The sequence below is a fragment of the Macaca fascicularis genome, chromosome 3 (genome assembly GCF_037993035.2).
Source record: "Macaca fascicularis isolate 582-1 chromosome 3, T2T-MFA8v1.1".
In the NCBI taxonomy this organism is placed as follows: Eukaryota; Metazoa; Chordata; class Mammalia; order Primates; family Cercopithecidae; genus Macaca; species Macaca fascicularis.
The window spans coordinates 97,136,972-97,157,555 of NC_088377.1; the positions used below are offsets into that span (position 1 = coordinate 97,136,972).

At 43.3% G+C, this 20,584-nt stretch overlaps 1 protein-coding gene and 1 long non-coding RNA gene across 5 annotated transcripts in view; one reads left to right on the forward strand and one right to left on the reverse strand.

Annotated features, from left to right (window-relative positions):
• The first annotated feature begins 1,410 nt into the window (after window positions 1-1,410).
• On the forward strand, window positions 1,411-15,972 carry LOC102123115 (retinitis pigmentosa 9 protein). Of its 3 annotated transcripts, XM_005549825.3 has the most exons (6): window positions 1,411-1,597; window positions 10,222-10,252; window positions 11,339-11,468; window positions 13,422-13,513; window positions 14,219-14,280; window positions 15,336-15,972. In XM_005549825.3, exons 1-6 carry the CDS (start codon window positions 1,446-1,448, stop codon window positions 15,532-15,534), a joined length of 666 nt encoding a protein of 221 aa, XP_005549882.1. In that variant the 5' UTR covers window positions 1,411-1,445; the 3' UTR covers window positions 15,535-15,972. The 3 variants fall into 3 exon arrangements, with proteins under 3 accessions (XP_005549882.1, XP_073891360.1, XP_073891361.1); XM_074035259.1 differs by lacking the exon at window positions 14,219-14,280; XM_074035260.1 differs by lacking the exons at window positions 10,222-10,252; window positions 11,339-11,468.
• Window positions 14,137-20,584, reverse strand: part of LOC135969784 (uncharacterized) — a 33,740-nt gene continuing 27,292 nt past the window's right edge. For both annotated transcript variants that reach the window (XR_012432547.1, XR_010585184.1), the window contains exon 2: window positions 14,137-15,930. This is a non-coding gene — a long non-coding RNA (uncharacterized lncRNA). The remainder of the gene's footprint in view (window positions 15,931-20,584) is intronic.

The following is a 20,584-nucleotide window of genomic DNA, read 5'->3' on the forward strand; positions in this document are numbered from 1 at the left end:
AAATAATTTCACTGAGAGGCGCAGTGATTCCCACCTGTAATCCCAGTGCTTTGGGAGGCTATGGCAGGAGGATTGCTTGAGGCCAGGAGCCCAAGACCAGCCTAAGCAGCATAGTGAGACCCCGTCTCTACAAAATAAAGAAGTTTAAAAAGTTAAAGAAAACGAATTTTGGAAAAAGCAGTATCACATAGAAAATTAATGAGAATATATTATCGAGGACAGCCATGTCCTAAAAGAAAAAAAAAAAAAGCTATTCATCATGATGCAAGACTTCAAAATATGTTAATCATCATAAAAGTTGGGCAGTTCATGTGGACAATCTCCATGCAATTGCCCATCATCTATCCCTGCAATACACATTTTCTATGTTGAATTTTCTTTTGAGTTTGCTTTTGTTTTTCTGTTTTCTCTTTTAGCTTCTTCATTTTTTAAATTGTCAGCATTATGTTTCACAATTCACTATGCTATGTATTACATCTTAACCTCATTTCTAATACTGGAGGCATCAACTGTATAAAGACTTTTAGAGAGTTCTCATTTGTTTTAGGCATTTTTTGCAAAGATGATTCAAAGCTCATTATTACAATGGCGACTGTGTATATAAGCATTATACATGTATGTAAAAATGTAGAAACTTCCTCAATAAATAAAGAAAAGTCTTTTTTGTACATCTGCATTTGTGAAAGATGAAATTTCTCAAGATCTTGGCTCTTTGGGTGACTGGTACAGTGGTGACATCATGGTGACCCACCCTGTCAAAAGACTTAGGTTGTCTCTCATGGTATTTCAGATAACTGCAGTTATAAAGCTGGGTGCACACAATTACCAAACAGTGATATGTTCATACATTTCACTTTTTGAACTTTTTTTTTTTTTTTTTCTGAGAGACAGTCTCGCTTTTTCGCCCAGATCGGAGTGCAGGGGCACGATCTCGGCTCACTGCAACCTCCGCCTCCCTGGTTCAAGCAATTCTCCTGCCTCAGCCACCCAAGTAACTGGGACTACAGGCGCCCGCCACCACGCCTGGCTAATTTGAACTTTTTTTATGAATACAGTTCATCTGCTCATCCCTACGTGACTGTTGTTAGTATACCTGAGGTGGGCGTGGCCAGGCGGGAACCCCCAGGCTCGGGGAAGCTCACCCAGGGTCCCAACCAGCGCCTCGCCCCGCTTCCGCTCCAGCTAGGCGGCGCTTCCCGCCCACCGGCAGCAGCAGGTCTGGTGGCTGGGCCGCGGTGTTGGGGCCAGGCGCGGGGAGGCGGGGATCTGGCGGCCAAGGCTGGGACTTCGCGGCCGCTGAGGTGAGTTGCGGGGCGGCGGCGGGAGGGGGCGCTGCGGAGCCGCCCGACCGCCGCGCGAAGGAAGTGCTCTCTTGGCCGCCGCCGCCGCCGCCGCCGCCGCAGCCGCGCCGGAGGGGTTGCCCGAGCCGCGCTGCGGGGGCCGAGATGTCGTCCCGGCCGGGGCGCGAGGACGCGGGGGCTGGGGGCGCGCGGCGGCCGCGTGAGCCGCCGGAGCAGGAGCTGCAGCGACGTCGGGAGCAGAAGCGGCGGCGGCACGACGCGCAGCAGCTGCAGCAGCTCAAGCACCTGGAGTCCTTGTGAGTCCCGAGCTGCCGTCCGCGCGCGGCCAGTCTTCTGAAACCTGGGGCCGGGGGCGCGGGACGCGGTGGTGGGCGCTAAGCCGGGTCCTCCGAGCCCCCCCGAGCAGGCACGGGGGCCGGGCTCGGCAGGAGCCTAGTGCGGGCGACCGATGTCGGGCGCCGCGGTCAAGGACTTCAAGTCCGTCCTCCTGATGGGGAGCGAGGGGCGTTCAGGGAGCCAACTGCCGCTCGGCACCGAGCAGAATCTGACTTGGGAGGCCCTGCGCTTCCCTAGCTCCACGGAGTTCCAGGACAGTCCAGATGACCCGGGAGAGTGTGGTATAAAGAAGATTCAAATGTAGGGGAGGGAAATATGGCTTCCCTCTACCTTTCTAAGTTCTTCAGCTGGACCACAAATTAAATTGTTATAAGATAGATTAACAGGAGAAAAACTGTTTTAATTATGTACCCATGCACTGGAGGACCACAAAAGTGGGAGACTGAAAGAAGGGCCAGGGAATAGGGGCGTGGGCCTTTTGGGGCGTGGTGCAGACGTTATGGAAGGGTGAGGGGGGAAATGTATGGTGAATAAAGGTTGCTTTGTTATCCCGATGAGGCCCTCGGGCGATAAAAGTTGCCTCCAAGCAGCTCTCTTCCTGATACAGAAACATTTACTACAGAAAATTTCCTTTATAGATGTAAATTTCTCTTTACAACAGGAAGAGTCGAAAAATAATAAGAACAAAAGGGAAAAAAGCAGAGTCATACTTTATTTTAGGCAGTTGAGGGGTAGCTGAATAAGTTATCCTGTGTTGTTTGATTCTGTTACTTATAGCTCAGTCATCAATATGCCGGAGTGGCATGTTTGAGGATGGTGTATTCTTGTCGTTTGCAGTCATTTATCAGGATGGCTTTTCCTAAATTCTAACACAAACCTGGGGTGGAAAGTTCAGTCAGCAACTCTTTCAGTTCTTGTCCGTGATTCTATAGTTAGCTGCCTAAAACAACCTTTTCTGAGTGTGGCATTCACTCAATTATTCAAGAATTCGTTTCTCTTTTAGGCGCTCCTAGTTACCTATGCTAAGTAGGTGTTAAATTAAGTACAGCCTAAAGCTGCCTCCTTGAATATTTTAAGTTTAGCCTAAAAGTTTCTCTATACTTAGTGAACTGCAACCTAAGTGGATGTGTAAACAGACTGTAACCTACTGTTACAAGTACCTGAGTCTCATACGGTCACAGGAGCTGATTTTCAGGCCGTCACAGGTGGTCAACCTTTGAAACCCTGTTCAAATAAGGCAGACGCCAGGCTGTATGGAATCCAGCTATTTCTCTACCTCACTTTGCTTTTCTGTACATCACTTTCCTTTTCCTGTCCATAAATGTTATCCCACCAGGCGGCAGCCTCAGAGTTGCTCTGGACCTATTCTGGTTCTGGGGGTGCCCGCTTTGAAAACAGTTTTTTGCTCAAGTAAAGTTTAATTTGTCTACTTTTTTAAAAACATAATTCGTATAAGGAAAGATCCTCAAAGAGTTAAAATCCTTTATAATTAACCTTCTAGGAGGTTTGATGTGAGATAAATTCCTATGTTGGGACCTGGCCTGCTCTTTTTCCAGCGTGGCCCGCTCTGAACTTTTCCCCTTAGCAGGGCAGGGGTTGCAGGATAGAGACTCTGCATTGTGCGCATCCACGCTACAGGGCAGTCCTGACCCTTTCAAGTCACTATGTGGCGCTCGTGGTCTCCCAGGGAAGTCAGGTGTTCAAAGGTCTTCCCCTAGCATAAGCACCAGAATGCCTGGCCCTGCCCAGCCCTCAATGTATTTAGCTATAGGATGCTAGAGGATGGTTAATTCCACTTATTTGTAGCTCAGAGAGCTTTTTCACAGATGAGAGAGATTATAACCTACTTTTATAGATGAAAAAATGGAGGAACAGTGGTTAAGTCATGTGATCAAGCATACATTGACCAGCTAACCAGCAAATCTAGAGCTGAACTCAGGTGTCTGATTGACTGGTGGGATTTTTCCAGTTTCTGAGATTTAAAACTGAATGAGCTGTTGAGAGATTTGCTTTGGCTAGCTCAGAATCTTGTTTGAGCTTTAAATTGTATTTATACCAGAGTAATATGTAGTTTTAAAATTCAAATAGTACTAAAAATGCTACCAAAAAATAGCAATAGGCTGCCCGACTCCTCAGTAACCACTCATATTCCCTGTGTCCCTCTTCCCCCTCCCAAACCAGGCTTCTCTGTGTAAACTTTTAGGTTTTACTTCTGGGATTTAACTGTATATTTATTTATTTTTAATTTTTTACTTTTATTTTTATTTTTGAGACAGAGTCTCGCTCTGTCGCCCAGGCTGGAGTGCAGTGGTGCAGTCTTGGCTCACTGCAACCTCCACCTCTTGGGGTCAAGTGATTCTCCTGCCTCAGGTTCCCAAGTACCTGGGACTACAGGCGCACATCACATGCCCAGCTAATTTTTGTATTTTTAGTAGAGATGGAGATTCACCGTGTTAGCCAGGATGGTCTCGATCTCTTGACATAGTGATCTGCCCACCTCAGCCTCCCAAAGTGCTGGGATTACAGGCATGAGCCACTGCGCCCACCAACTGTATATTCCTAAATTGCATATTTATACTGTTTACATCAATTCAACATCTTAGACATACCATTAACTTCTTGTCATAGTAAGGATTTAGTTCTTTACCTACCCTTCTTGTTTATAATCTTCCAGTATAGATCTATCATAGCAGTTTTTGCTAAACAAATGCTTAGTATTAACATTATTATAACTAGGCTGGGCTCTGTGGCTCATGCCTGTAATCCCACCACCTTGGGAGGTAGAGGTGGGAAGATTGCTTGAGGCCAGAAGTTCTAGACCAGCCTGGGCAACATTTATAGACCTTATCTCTGCAAAAAAGAAAAGAAAATAAATTAACCAGGTGTGGTGGTACATGCCTGTGGTTCCAGCTACTTGGGAGGCTGAAGTGGGACGATCTGCTTGAGCCTGGGGGGTTGAGGCTGCAGTGAGCCCTGGTTGCGCCACTGCATTCCAGCCTGGGCGACAGAGTGATACCCTGTCTCAAAAGCAAAAGCAAACAAAAAATACAGTACTATAACTATGAATTATTACTCACTTTTGAGCCAAGTAGTGTTCTCTGATTTATTTTGCTTTCTATACTATTGTTAACTTTTAAGTAGTTAGTAAGAGTCTGTTTTTCACTTGCTTAATTTTCTACGGCTGTTTTTCCCCCAACGTCTCCAAAATCTGAGTACCATGAAGGTGAAAAGTTATCTTTCCTTACCTATCATAGGAGTCACAGCGGATACTCCTATAACAAAAGATAGGTCAACAAGAGAAAAGCATAACAAATGTATTTAATCACAGTTTTATGTGGCATGGGAACGTTGAGAAAGGAAGCCCCAGAGACCCAGAGGAAACTATTTTTATGCTTAGTTTGGATGAAGAATGTATAGCAGTATAGAAATATAATTGGACAAAAAAGGGTATAATACAGTGGTAATAGGGAAAAGCCCAGCAAGGCCTGTCTATTCAGATTTTTCAGGCCTCTGTGTACGATTACTTCCTCCCAGGTATGGGGCAGGACCCTTTCTGGAACGAGGGGTCCTGATCTATCAAACAAGGTAGGTCAGCTAATTTTTTTATGGCCAGCTCCGATGCAGAAAGGCAAGGAAATGTTAGGGTAATATTTGTAGGAGCTTATTATTATTGTTTTAAATATTAAAAAAGTTCCACTGAGATTTTATCCTTTTAAAAAAATATATTAAAGTTATTTGTAGGTCTTCTGGCTTGCTTTGTGGGAGACTTGTTCTAGTTTTTATGGCCCACTTACGGAAAAGAGGAATTCTGGCCTCTCTGACTGCTTTGGGGAAGAAAGAAGGGCAGGAGACAGGAGGGCAAGAGAAGGTCAGAGAGCAACTTTCTTCTGAGGCCTTCTCTAATCTCATTTAGTTCAAAGTATTCAGCATGCCAAAGCACCATACTTTGGGGTATCATTTTCTGAGCCCCAGTAGTACTTTTTCCACATATAACTACATATCAGGTAATTAATCAGTTCATTTTTTACCTAGACTCTTCATTCTGTTGTCCTTCAGTACAATAGTTACTTTTTAGACCTGGTCCAGCAGTGGTCCTAGAGCATCCTTTCCCACTCTCCTATCTTGCATCTCATTCCTGGATTCCATGTCTTCCTCTTTATATGTTTACTCTCACATTTTACCAAAGCCAATTCTGCAACTTCCTATGAAAGAGTGCATTGGAGGTAAATCTTTTGATACCTTGCATATCTGAAGATGTCTTTATTCTATCCTAAAACTTGGTACATAATTTGACTAGGTATAAAATTATAGGTCAAAAATGATTTGGGGGCTGGGCGTGGTGGCTCTCACCTGTAATCCCAACACTTTGGGAGGCCAAGGAAGGAGGATCATTTGAAGCCAAGACTTCAAGACCAGCCTGGGCAATAATGTGAGACCCTGTCTCTACAGAAAATTTAAAAATTAGCCAGGCACAATGATATGGACCTGTAGTCCCAGCTACTCGGGAGGCTGAGGCAGGAGGAAAATAGTAACAACAATTTTCACTCAGTTTTGGCAATAGTACATCACTATCTTTTAGCTTCCAAAACTGCTAAGGAGTTTGATGCCATTCTGACTCCCTTTCTTTTATGTTACCTATTCAAGTTCACCTCACCCTTAAACGTTAAGAAACTATTTATTGCCGCCATCCTGAAGTTTCATGATGTCAGTCTTTTCCAATTGACTTTTCTTTTTAACTTTTATTTTAGGTTCAGGGGTACCTGTGTAGGTTTATTATATTTATTTCATCACCCATGTACTAAGCCTAGTACCCAATAGTTATTTTTTCTGATGCTCACCCTCCACCCTCAAGTAGGCCCCAGTGTGTGGTGTTCCCCAGTGCAGTTGACCCTTTTTTTCTTGACATGTCGTAAATGCATTAACCACATACATAAATTTCTGTCTTATTTCCTCTCCTCAATTTTGTTTTTTCCTTCTGTTGATTTTCTGTTGCTCTGTCTCTTCTGTTTGTATTTTCATTGTACTTTGTAGATGTATGTTTTTTCTACTAAACATATTTTTTAATTGTTATATTTCTAAATCAAAAAGCTTTTTCTCATTCTGCAAGTTGTTTTTTATAGCATCCTGTTCTTGTTTCATAAGTGAAATATCTTCACTCATCTATGAGGATACTCACTCGTTTTTCTTTTTTGTTGTCTTTTGTTCCCTACATTGCCTCTATTTCTTGTTTGCCTTTTCTTTTGATTTCTGTCTTCCATTTAGTAATTTTTTTTCTTTCTGTACTGTCTGAGTATCCTTGAATCTCAACCATATTTTGTTTTGTTTTGTGTTTTTTAGAGACAAGGTCTCGTTCTGTCACCCAGGCTGGAGCACAATGGCATGATCATAACTCACTGCAGCCTCGACTTCCTGGGCTCAAGTTATCCCCCCTGAATCAGCCTGCAGAGTAGCTGGGACTGCAGGTGCACAGCAGGACACCTAACTAGTTATTTTACACTTTTTTTTAGAGATGGAATCTTACTATGTTGCCCAGGCTGGTCTCGAACTCCTGGCTTCAATGAATCCTCTCACTTCAGCCTCCCAAAGTGCTGGGATTACAGACATGAGCCACTGCTCTGGCCTCAACTCATTTAAGAGTAGGTGCTATACAGCTCTTGTCAAGGGCAGCTGTGTGGGGGAGAGAAAAAAGAGAGAAGGTGTTGTTTGTTGATCAAATAGCTTCATGATAGAGCGCTCATGCTGCAGGGTGCCCTTTTTATCAAGAGACTTCCATATGTCAGTAGTTGGAGATTTTTTTCTGGGGCTAAGTTCCTCTAGAGAAGGGTCTTGAGTCCTCTGCCTGGGGGCCAGGGATCTCTGCCTGGCTGCCAGTGTTGCCGAGTTGAGGAGGCTAACCCTGCAGGCTCCTTCAAGTGTTGGGCAGGCAGCCTCCTGGCTGTAGGAAGGAAGCTGCATCTTTTGAAAACTGTTACTGCCTCCACCCCAAGAAGTCCATTGCGGTTTCCACTTTCCCAAATTTGTTGAAAACTTCCTCTGATGTTGCCTCCTTTTGGGATATCTTTATGGCCTTTTTATTTTTTCACTGTTATTTTTAAAGCGTGTGGGGAAGGAGACAGATAAGCATGTTGGTCAGTTGGCCATGTTAAATGGGAAACCCCACAGTGCTGTTTTATAAATTGAATTCAAATCTTTTCATCCCTGATGTGATGGAGTCTTTGAGTCTCCACCACAGTTTTCCCTCAGTGACCCTGCCTGCCAGGCCCCTGAGGGCATCGGAGACTTCCACCTGCTCCAACACTCTCTGTCACTCAGTAGCTCCTGGGCTGCCAGGCATAACAGAGTGGACCTTCTGGGTGTATGTGGCAGTTTCACCTCTGCCACACAGTCCCTTGGATGCAGCTGCAGGAACAGCTGTGTGGAATGGAGTACACTTGCATTAGGGACTCTTCTCAAAGAAAACCCATCTCAACAGTCAACAGAAAGAGTAATTTGAAAGACTTAACAAAAGATTTCTTACTCTACACACACTTGAGAAGACAGCGTGTCTCCCCTCAGATATAACTAGTGTTCTTCCTACTCAGAGAAAGTTAGTACAGTGTGAATGACTAAGTAAGGCTTTTCAGATGGCACAAAATAATGCACCTCGATCAACTTTTTTCTTTTTATCTTAAGAATTAACTGTAGCTGGACACAGTGGCTCATGTATACAATCCCAGTACTTTGGGAGGCCAAGACAGGAGGATTGCTTGAGCCCAGGAGCTCGAGGCTGCAGTGAGCTGTGATCGCGCCACTGCACTCCAGCTTGGGTGACAGTGACTGCAGAGATAAATGCGTACCTCTTAACTGTCACACTGTAGAACCTAAACTGCACATAAACATACTTCAGTTTTCTAATCTGTATTTAGTAGTTAAATACAACTTTGAGAAATATCTTTTTGAGTATACTACATTAATTAATTGTTCAGCCCTAGGAAACAACATGAACCACCCTTCTTTAAACTTGTGAAAACACTTGTAAAATGGACCCTGGGAATGCCATTGCTGATAATATTTCCAAATGTGCAATTGCATCACACTCATTTTCATCTTGACAAGAGTTACTTTTTTTTTCAGAATTTGGATCTCAGTTTGATTGGCCATATATTTTTCGCATAATGCTTGTGGCTCAAAAGGATTCATTTACTGGATTTTTGGATTTATAGACTTTACTGTCAAGCTCCTTCTAGTCTCTATGCATAAGGTGTAGTATTAATGCTTCTAATGAATGGCTACAGATAAACTATATCATCTTCACAAGTTGTGCAGATTTCCATGGTTTGTGCTCTGTTAGGCCTATGTCATGCCACAGATTTTTGTTAGAAATATTTTAAGCATCTACTTTGGGAAAGCACTGTACCACACTTAAAAAGCTAATCGTGTTAATACACAGTTGTTTACTATTTAATCTTCAGGGAACAGATCCGGGATTAGTAGTATTTCTCATTCATTGTCCATCAAGTTACTTTCTCCTACATCTTATAGAAGGGGAGAATGACATTTTTTTTTTTTTTTTAAAGACAGAGTCTCACTCTGTCTCCCAGGCTGGAGTGCAATGGTGTGATCTCAGCTCACTGCAACTTCTGCCTCCCAGGTTCTTCTGCCTCAGCCTCCTGAGTAGCTGTGATTACAGGCACCTGCCACCACACTCAGCTAATTTTTGTATTTTTAGTAGAGACAGGGTTCCACCATGTTGGCCAGGCTGGTCTCGAAATCCTGACCTCAAGAGATCTGCCCGCCTCGGCCTCCCAAAGTGCTGGGATTACAGGCGCGAGCCACCATGCCCGACCCAATGAAAATTATTTCACTTTTCCCTTAGTCTATTCTTGACTCCCTTTTCCAATACTCATTGTCTTCTAAAGGGTCCCTTAAACTATGCATAAGACAAGAGTCCGAATGAAGAAAACATTAAATCATTAAGTGTTTCTGTATGTTGCAGTTATTCTGAAGTATTAAAATGAGAGAGCCAGGTGTCATGGTGCCATGGTACACGACTGTAGTCCCAGCTACTCAGGAGGCTGAGGTGGGAGGATTGCTTGAGGTCAGGGGTTTGAGACCAGCCTAGGCAACACAACAAGACCCTGTCTCGGAAAAAAAAAAAGTACTTCCCTAAAGGTTTAAAGGGTCAAGGGACAGACCTGAGCTAAAAATATTTGCAGATTACTCTTCTGGGAGGAGGTACAAATCGCTTTAGGAGCCCGAGAGTTGCTCTTTGAGTGCACAAACAACTCGCCTTCAGAATTTCCTTCCCATCTCGCTGCCTGTCCCATCTGGAGACTTGCATGCTCAGCATTCTGGGTCTCCTCTGGGTTCAGTCCCTGGATGGAAATAAGGAAGGCCTGGCCAGTCTCAGATGGTAGGTGCCACTGAGCACAGGGAGGAGAAGCGTTCCGCTCTTCTCAGGTGATTGCTTGTCTGCAAATCAGCAATAAAAGCTTATTGTTGCTAAAATCTCTGATTAAAAATCCTACAGCCCCTTTTTTGCAGTAACTTGATCTGTTATGTTTACATTAACATGGTTGATAAGGTTTTGTTTTTTGTTTTCCAGTTATGAAAAACCTCCTCCTGGGCTTATCAAGGTTAGTGTGAAGTTTGTACTCTTGGTTATTCCACTAGACATACTTGTAGACTTAGTAACTTGTTATGAAAAATGATTGCATGATATTTAAATCTCCTTTTACCAAAAGCCTATTTCTTTCCTGCAGATGACTGAGGGGTCATAATTTTTAGTTTTGTCACAAGGCACTGCCTTTGTAGAAATTTCATCAGCCATGTTTCCCTTCCCCAAAGAACCAGTGCAGGCCCACGTGGATTCCTTGGCCTTGCCCCTCTTCTGTCTTGCTGGGGACGGCATCTCTACGCTCCTTTTCCTTGTCGTCCTCACCCAGCTCAGCCCCTCGGTCCATCCTGTGCCAGTTTCTTGAGCTCAGCAGCTCAGAGAGCAGTAAACTCTGAGGAGACCCGACAGCTCATCCAGTCCCGCTCCCCAGTGCAGGCATCCCTCCTGCAGCTCCCTGGCCACAGCACCAGGGTGTGTGCGCACGAGAGAGACTTAGAGTGGCAGGCCACAGCAAAGAAAACTTGCTGTTTCATAACTCTCAATGAAGAAATATTTTTTAAAAACATTAGTCTATTGTAAATTTAATATTCATAGAAACTTGAAAAAAATCCAAGTTTAAAAACACATTAATTGTAAATGCAGTTATTGAGTGGCAAAAATGCACATCAGAGATACAGCATGCATGTGACTATAAAATATGACAGGGCCTTCAGGGTATAATAAGCTATAACAGGCCATTTCTATTATTCCAGGAAGTCTGGTTTACTTTAATTCTACATTTTGAGGTAGTGAAACTTTTTTGTTTTTAATCTGAAATCTAATTTGGAGCTCACCACTCATTGCTATATAAGGAGAGATTTTTCTGCTTCACCAGTAACTTTTCTCTAAGAACAGCTACATTGTTTTTGGTATAATTATTTTGGTACATTTGTTTCTTGTTTTTTCAGTCAGGTGTAACTTGTCTTTTTTTCTAGTTTTGAGGGATAACTAAGATATTGTTGGCACCAGAAGCCCAGGAAAAAGCCAGGCGAGGGTGGCTCCAAGGGGAGCAGGAGAGAATCCAGCACTGTCTTGCCATGCTGTTTATACCTGTTCCCTTTTTTAGGAAGATGAGACTAAGCCAGAAGATTGTATACCAGATGTACCAGGCAATGAACATGCCAGGGAATTTCTGGCTCATGCACCAACTAAAGGACTTTGGATGCCACTGGGGAAAGAAGTCAAAGTGATGCAGTGTGAGTGTGGGAGAGTTTCCCTAATCCATGCAACTTACACGCCGCAAAGGGTGTTTACTTCTTTTATTTAACTTGTTCTCATCACAGCCCTCTTATAGCCAAGGCATGTTCTCCATCTTCTAGATGAGGAAGCATCCACCCCACCCCCTACCCCCATGCCATGTGAAGACAAAGAAAGAGGTCTGTCATCTTAAGCCAGGAAGAAAGCTCTCACCACAAACCCACCTTGCTGGGGCCCTGATCTCAGATTTCCAACCTACAGAATGAATGAGAAAACCAGTTTCTTCTGTTGTTTAGGCCACTCAGTGTATGGCATTTTGTTATGTCAGCCCGAGCTGACTAAGACACTATCTTTCTGCAAGTTCCCTTAGCCTCTCTCCTATGCTGGATCACCCATTTTCCTGTGTCTTGAGTCTTCTTTATTATTATATTCTCTCCTTATGGTATAACAAATCCTATGGCAGTTACCTTCAAAATGGATTTATAGGAGATAAAAATGTCAAGACCTTTACTTCTCTGGAATTGTCTTTGACAGATTTTTAACTTTACCAGGATATTGAATTCTAATTTAAAAATCAGTTTCCTTAAGAATTTTGATAGGAATGCTTCATTGCCTCATCATTTGTTAAGAGCACAGATAACATGCCTCAGAATTCATTATCTATCAGTTTTTCTTCTTTGGGTGGATTATATTTTCCCAGAGAAGGCTCCCACGTGGAGAGAAAGCCATGCTATGAGTGTTCTGGGAGCCGAGTGGAAGGAGTCTGGAAATGGGTCCATCTGCTTTTCATTCATTCGTGTGACCCTTTGTGGCACTGTAGCAGCTTCCTTCAGACCTACCTGATGTCTCCCTGTTCTTCCTGGTCAGAGACCCTCTGTTTTACCTTTTCCAGACATTAAACAACCTTCTACCAGGGTCAGGGAAACAGGGTCTCAATCTGTCACCCAGGCTGGAGTACAGTGGTGCGATCACAGCTTTCTGCAGCCTCAGCCTCCCAGAATCAGGTGATCTCACCTCAGCCTCCGAGATAGCTGGGACTACAGGTGTGCGCCACCAGGCTCAGCTAATTTTTTTGTATTTTTGTAGAGATAGGGTTTCACCATGTTGCCTAAGCTAGTCTTGAAGTCCTGGCCTCAAGCAATCTTCTCGCCACTGCCTCCCAAAGTGCTAGGATTACAGGTATGAGCCACTGTGCCCAGTCAACGTTAATATTCTAAGAGAACTTGTGATTTTGTTTACTTATAATAAGTGAGAGCTTTGAACAGACTCAACCTGAGAAAGAAGCTTTTATAGTGTCTAAAATAGTAAATGAGAAGCAGAGATACTTTATGAAAATATTTACTCTGAAAAATATACTGAGACACACTTTTAAAAAAATGTACCTTTTGGGCCGGGCGTGGTTGGTCACGCCTGTAATCCCAGCACTTTGGGAGGGCGAGGTGGGCAGATCACCTGAGGTCAGGAGTTCAAGACCAGCCTGGGCAACATGACAAAACCCCGTCTCTACTAAAAATACAAAAATTAGCCGGGTGTGGTGGTGCACACCTGAAATCCCAGCTACCCAGGAGGCTGAGACAGAAGAATATCTTGAACCCAGGAGGCAGAGGTTGCAGTGAGCCGAGATCACGCCACTGGACTCCAGCCTGAGTGACAGAGCAGGACTCTATCTCAAAAAAAAAAAAAAAAAACTTACCTTTTGAAGTAATTTTCCATTGGATTGCTTCATAAATACTTGGTGAAAGATTATTATTCCTAAAGGTATAAGACTCAAGAATGCTTGGGAAAGCAATTAGTTTACCTCTGTTTCTGGGATCTTACATGGCTTGTCCATAATTCTATTTTGTTTTAGAATTGGAGTTTAATGAAGAAAAACTTGAATATATTCTGCTGATTCTTTATCTTGAGTAGGTGAAACTGTGTTATCTTACAGAAATAATTCTTTTTGTTTTTAGGTTGGCGTTGCAAACGGTATGGTCACCGAACGGGCGACAAAGAATGCCCTTTCTTTATCAAAGGCAACCAGAAGTTAGAGCAGTTCAGAGTGGTAAGTAAAGTCCCAGAGTGTCAATTTACATTTATCAGAAATAGTGAAAATCAGTGAAGCAGAAAGTCACCAGTGAACTGAACGTTCACATAAAATACATTCCCAGAAGCCCTTTGACCAAAGTGTGTGATGCTAACTACATGCTTATTAAATTACATTTGTATGACAAATTAGCTCTTCAACAAAAAAAGGAATTCTTATTAAAGTGGTCTTTGCTTATAACTTGGAAGAGTGATTGTTTTTTTCCTGAAACAGACATTGTTATCTATTCAACCCCCCTTTTTAAAATTTACTATGTAAAAAGTCATGTTTCATAACTAAAATCAGGGATTTAATTTCCCAGTCTTTAAATTGTAAGATTAAAGTGTCCGTATATTTTTTCTTCAGATGACAGTTATTTCCTGTATTTTTCTTTTGTTTGGTTTTGAGGTGGCAGTGTTACAGCTCTGTGACTGCTCCTGCAGAGCAGGGCTACCCCAAAGAGAGTGTGCTGAGAGTAGCCATTTCCTGTATTTTTCTAATTGGAAAATCCTTTTTTTAGCCTAAATGAGTTTTCAGTGATGTGACCTAGAACATGTTGAACATGCAGCTACATCAAACAGAAAAAAAAAAAAATAAGCTGGTTTTCATAACATAGGCATTTTATTGTATTTAACTTGTGGTCCATGAAGCCTAACCAAACCTTAACCTTCTCTGACACTTAAGGCACATGAAGATCCCATGTATGACATCATACGAGACAATAAACGACATGAAAAGGACGTAAGGTGAGGTCATCCTGATGATAACAATATCCTCTTAAAGTTCTAAAATTATATAAAGTTGGAGAAAATCACTCTAGTGTTAGAGGAATGGTGCAGTAAACATGGTACTTCAATTGTGAAAATACGTGGAGTGCAGGAGTCATGGCTGAAAAGGCCAGTGTTGGGAATGAGCAGGCCAGCCTTCTCCTTGGGTTAGCTTAAAGCCATGGGCTTGGTCCAGCTCTCTGGCCACTGCAGTTGATGTTGGCAACCCATGTTGTGCTGTCTACTTGTACAGTACAATTGATACTTTCATATGATTCAGATTATCTTCTCCAAAGTCTTTAGGGATCTGAGCTTTTGTTAAAAATTATACTTAGGCCAGGCTCAGTGGCTCACACCTATAATCCTAACACTTTGGGAGGTCGAGGCCAGCGGATCACTGAAGTCTAGGCGTTTGAGACCAGCCTGGACCATATGGCAAAAACCCCATCTTTGCAAAAAAATTTAAAAATAAAAATTAGCCAGGTATGGCAGCATGCACCTGTAGTTCCAGCCACTCAGGAGGATGAGGTGGGAGGATCTACTTGACCCCAGGAGGTTGAGGCTGCAGTGAGCCATGATTGTACCACTGCACTCCAGCCTAGGTGACAGAGGAAGACCCTATCTCTTAAAAAAAAAAAAAAATTAGACATGATTAGAGAAAGGTGGAAAAAATTGGAGGGTTTTTTCAAATTGGTGGCATGATAACTGTTAAAGATGTAGATTAAAAAATTGAGCAGTAGGGGAATGGTTTAGTAAAGTATGCGTCTGTTAGAAATTACAATTGTAAGGACTGTGGAGACAGGAGAAATGTCTAGGACAATAAAAATACAAAATAGCTTGTACACTGGTTACAGTCACGTAAAGTAGGCATTCAGTGGAGAAGAATGGAGAAAACAGGTAAAAAGAAAAATACTGTGTGTGTGACATGGTTATTCATCTTCCTCCTATACTGCTTTTGAATGACATATTTATCTAAGAAACTGTATAAGTTAAAGCTAAAACTCACTGTTCTTTGATCAATTTTGAATGTTTAGGATACAGCAGTTAAAACAGTTACTGGAGGATTCTACCTCAGATGAAGATGGGAGCAGCTCCAGTTCCTCTGAAGGTAAAGAGAAACACAAGAAAAAGAAGAAGAAAGAAAAGCAAAAGAAAAGGAAAAAAGAAAAGAAAAAGAAGAAAAAACGGAAGCACAAATCTTCCAAGTCAAATGAGAGTTCTGACTCAGAGTGACAAGGATGTGACTTGTTCAACGTTCTCTTCTCAAACACTGACCAAGGAACAGAGGAAGATGCAGTCAGAGAAAGTAGCAGGATAGAGATGCAGAGACAGGAGGATACGTGGGTCACAGCAGTGAGCTCCCACCCGCCTTCCAGTGAAGATGTGACTCCAGGAGAGGGAGTGTCTCCTTCCAGGTGCTAGCTCTGGACAGCCGCTGATTTTAGGTAGGAAAAGTTTCTTTGGTGTTGTCCTCCCTGCTGGTCACATGAGTTTATGATTCCTTTGAAATGTCTCCCGCAGGGTGGCAGGACTGGGGGAGTCTCTGAGGTGTGTCTTCCATGCCCTCCCACAGCTTGTGCCCTCCACATTGTGGACTCAGGTCCCATAGATATCAGGCTGGAGTCTTCTCTGTTGTTAAAAATAATAAAAGCTCATTATTTATTTTTTAAATGGAATATATTTATTTATTAATAATATATAAGTATAAATAATACATAATACAAATTTAAAAGGTACATAAAATTTAATCATGAAAACTCTTCTTTCTTCCTTTCTACTCCACTTACTTTCCCCAATGTCTACCAGTGGTACTAGTTTCTTGTGAATATTTTATATATCACAAGCAAGTACAGGGCTTTTCTTACACAAATGCTATCCACATGCACTCACACATAGTTACATTTTAAACTTAGAAGTATGAACCTTGCAGTGGTCAGTAGCTGAGGAGGGTTGGATCCAGGACCAACTCCCTCAATCCCTCATAGATACCAAAATCTGTGGATGCCCAAGTCCCTTACATTAAATGGCGTGCTATTTGCCTATTGCCTACATACATCTTCCCATATACTGTAATTCATCTGTAGATTACTTATAACACCTAATACAATGTAAACAGTTGTTATAATATATTATTTAGGGAATAATGGCAAGAGAGAGTCTGTGCATGTTCCATAGAGACAGAACCATACATTTATTTTTTTGAATATTTTCTATCTGTAGTTTGATGAATTCACAAATGTAGAACTTGCTGATAGGGTGGGCCCACTGTTTTTATATATCGAGTATATTTGGCTTTACTGCCATATCAGAATTGTACATTTATATTTACCTGACACGATTTGTTGATTGGGGGCTAGGGAGTTCTTAAAACAATGAAAAACCTTGTATGGCTGCATTCTACTTCACTTGCTTTCTACTACCAAAGTCCCACAATTTTCACAGAGTGACTAAGACAAAGTTTAGGAATATACAGGGATTTCCATACTGGGTCAGGTACCCACATCCCAAAATCTCTCTCCCTTTCTTTCTCTTCCTGTTGCCTGACCACAGCCCACCTGTGCCCTTGTAGCTGAGACTAGGCCACAGTAGAAGCATCTCAGGAGGCCAGAGTGTGTCAATCTATTGTTTGCTGAGCCAAAGTGAAGCTGGATCTTGCTCATAGGCAAGTGTGTTCCTCTGTGGCGAACACTGGACTCTTGATGCTTTAGGCACTCAGTCAGGGTCCCAGAAACTCACTCCCATTTTTTGCTACTTTTCCTGGGGTTTGGATTCCCTCCTTTTTAAGGAGCAGCCAAGCCAGGCCCAGACTGACCCTTCTCCAGCTCTCAGCAGTCAGTGCTACTATTCTTGACCTTGGAATACAACCTGAATGGGTTTTCACACAATCAAGAATGGGATGGCCAGGACTTATTATTTATGAAAACTGTAAGGCCAGTGGATTCAGCCTTGCCTTACACTTACCCTTGTCATGCAGAACACAGGCCATCTGTCCTCTGCCATATGCTCAGCATTTCCCACCCAGGTACAGCCGGTCCTCTTCTTCCAGGAACTGGCTACTGTCCCTCCGCAATCCCATTCATGATAAAAGCATTCTTACACAACATGAGAGATGCTGCATCGATAATTCTCAGGCCTTCGAGGCATCCAGATCAACTAAAGATGCAGATTCCTGTGCTCCACTCAAAAACTACCAGAATTTTCCATTTCCTAGGTCTGGGGTGAATCTGGGAATCTACCTTGCTAACAAGTGATGCTGACACTGTTGGTTCAGGAACCCCACTTGGAGAACCTGTGCTCTAGATCTCTACCCTCTTACTGAAGCCTTCTTCTATTTCCTGCTTTAACTGGAATCCAGCCATCCACCCCTGCAGCCCTTGCAAGTGAATTGCTATCCCTTCTCTCTCACTGGTTTTCTCTGTCTTGTCTGTTTCTGGCCTAGATTCTGGGGAACATCACTTCAGCCTGTCATCTCCCCTGACCTGTGATCCTTTTGTCCAGCTCTCCCAAAAGAAACTTCAATTAAAATCTTTCACTTCTCCATATTGTATGTACAGACTGCATGGGGAAAACACATACCCATGTAGATTGATGCCCCCACAAATTCATCATCTCCAAACTCAAATATTTGAGAACTAACCCCAAAATGCTGACTAGCAAACCAAAAGCTTGTTAGCCATCTATTTAAACCTTCTTCATTCTCAGGCATTTCCTTCAGGTTCTGCATTTTCTACTCCTATCCAGGAAGACAATATCAGCCCTCAGACCTCCCCTCACTAATGCAGCCTGCCATCTCACCATCATGGTGTGCATGTTAGGCAAAATTCTAAAATGGCTCATGATCTCTACCCCTAATCTTCAGTACTGTTAATAGGATGCATTTTACTCCTGTGACTGGATTATGTTACCAGTACAAGGAGAGGGAGACCATCTGGGTGTTCCTAATCAAATCATGAGAGCCATATGGAACTCTCGAGTTGTCTATGGCTAATAATCAAAGAGGAAGTAAGACAGTCCAAGCCTGTGAAAGATTCCACACATCATCACTGGCTTTAAAGTTGAAGGGGCCACATGGTGAGGGATGCAGCAGACTCTCATCAAAGGTTCCTCACTAACAGCCAGCAAAGAAATGGAGCTGTCAGTCCTACAGCCGAAAGTAACTGAATTCTGCCACCCTCAATGATTCTGGATGCGTATTCTTCCCCAGAGCCTCCAGATGGAAGCCCACCTCTGCTGACACCTTGGGTTGGGGCTTGTGAGATGCAAAGTCGAGAGCCCACTTGAGCCTGCCCAGGGTTCTGACCTGTACCACCATGAGGTAATCAATGGTGGTGGTTTTGACCTTTTACTTTTGTGGGAAAGTGTTAATGCAGCAACAAACTGATCCAGAAGTTTAATGAGCTTTCCCTCCTCCTCTCAGGCCAGTCCATCACCTGTGCTCTGGACCCCACCATCAGCCAGCAGTAGGGGGCAGTGGCTGGAGCACTGGCCCTGCATCCAGACTGCCTGGCTTTGAATCCCAGCTTGCTAGCTGTGGAGTTGCTCCACCTCTCTGTGCCTCCATGTCCTTGACTGATCATATCTACCTCCTAGACTCCTCATGAGAATAAGGGGACTTGATATGCATAAAGCATTTAGAGCAGGGTGTGGCACATCTCAACTCTAAATGAATGTTACCTGCTCCTGCTGCTACTGGTACTGCTGTCACCATCATCTGATCCTTGGGGAGCTTCCTCCTTTATCCCATGTCACTCACGTCTTGAAACTCTTCCTTTCTATTGTGATCTTGCCACCAGTATTTAAAAAACTTTTAAAATTGTAAAATACATGCTCATAAAGAGTTCACAATTCTGAGCCATTCAAGAATAAAAAGTGAAAGAAGAGTCTACTTATGATGCTTTAATACAGCACTCCAGATCCTGATCAAAATGCGTCAGCAAACACAGATGAACAGGAAGGGTTTTGAATTGTTAGTTTCACATAACAGATAAACACCAAGAATGCTGTTCTGTGACCCCATTTCACTCTATGTTGGTAATCTTACTGCTCACAACAAGCTTCAGGTGGCTACAAAATCCCTCAGTTTGAATGTGCCATGATTCATTTAACCATTAATCTATTTATCACAATTCATTTGTCTCCTATTTCTCATTCCTACAAATAAGACTGAAAAGAAAATCTTGGGTAAATATCTCGTGTACATGTGCAAGTATTTCAATAGGATAGTTTCATAATAAGGCAATTGCGTATTTTAATTGTTACATATACTACCAAATGAGTCAATGCTGTGGTTTGATTATGTCTCCCAGAATTCATATGTTGGAAACTTAATTCCTAGTGCAAAAATATTAAGAGGTGGGGCCTTAAAGAAATGATTATGCCATGAGAGCTCTGTCCTAACAAATGACTTAGTGCTATTATCTTGTGAGTGGGTTACTTATCTCTAGTGGGCTTGTTATAAAGTGGCCCTTTATTCCACATGCTCACAATTCCATGCTTTCTCTATTTTTTTTGAGACGGAGTCTCCCTTTGTCACCCAGGCTGGAATGCAGTGGCGTGATCTCGGCTCACTGCAATCTCCACCTCCCAGGTTCAAGCAATTCTCCTGCCTCAGCCTGCTGAGTAGCTGGGATTACAGGCGTGCATCACCACGCCTGGCTAATTTTTGTATTTTTAGTAGAGACGGGGTTTCATCATGTTGGTCAGGCTGGGCTCAAATTCCTGACCTCGTGATCCATCCACCTCGGCCTCCCAAAGTGCTGGGATTACAGGCGTGAGCCACCGTGCCTGGCCTCTCTCCCTTTAAAAGCAGTCCTGTCTTGGCCAGGCACATTGGCTCATGCCTGTAATCCCAGCACTTCGGGAGGCCAAGGTGGGTGGATCACTTGAGGTCAGGAGATCAAAACCAGCCTGACCAACATGGTGAAACCCCGTCTCTACAGAAAACATAAAAATTAGCCAGGCGTGGCCGGACGCGGTGGCTCAAGCCTGTAATCCCAGCACTTTGGGAGGCCGAGACGGGTGGATCACGAGGTCAGGAGATCGAGACCATCCTGGCTAACACGGTGAAACCCCGTCTCTACTAAAAAAATACAAAAAACTAGCCGGGCGAGGTGGCGGGCACCTGTAGTCCCAGCTACTCGGGAGGCTGAGGCAGGAGAATGGCATAAACCCGGGAGGCGGAGCTTGCAGTGAGCTGAGATCCGGCCACTGCACTCCAGCCTGGGCGACAGAGCGAGACTCTGTCTCAAAAAAAAAAAAAAAAAATTGCCAGGCGTGGTGGTGG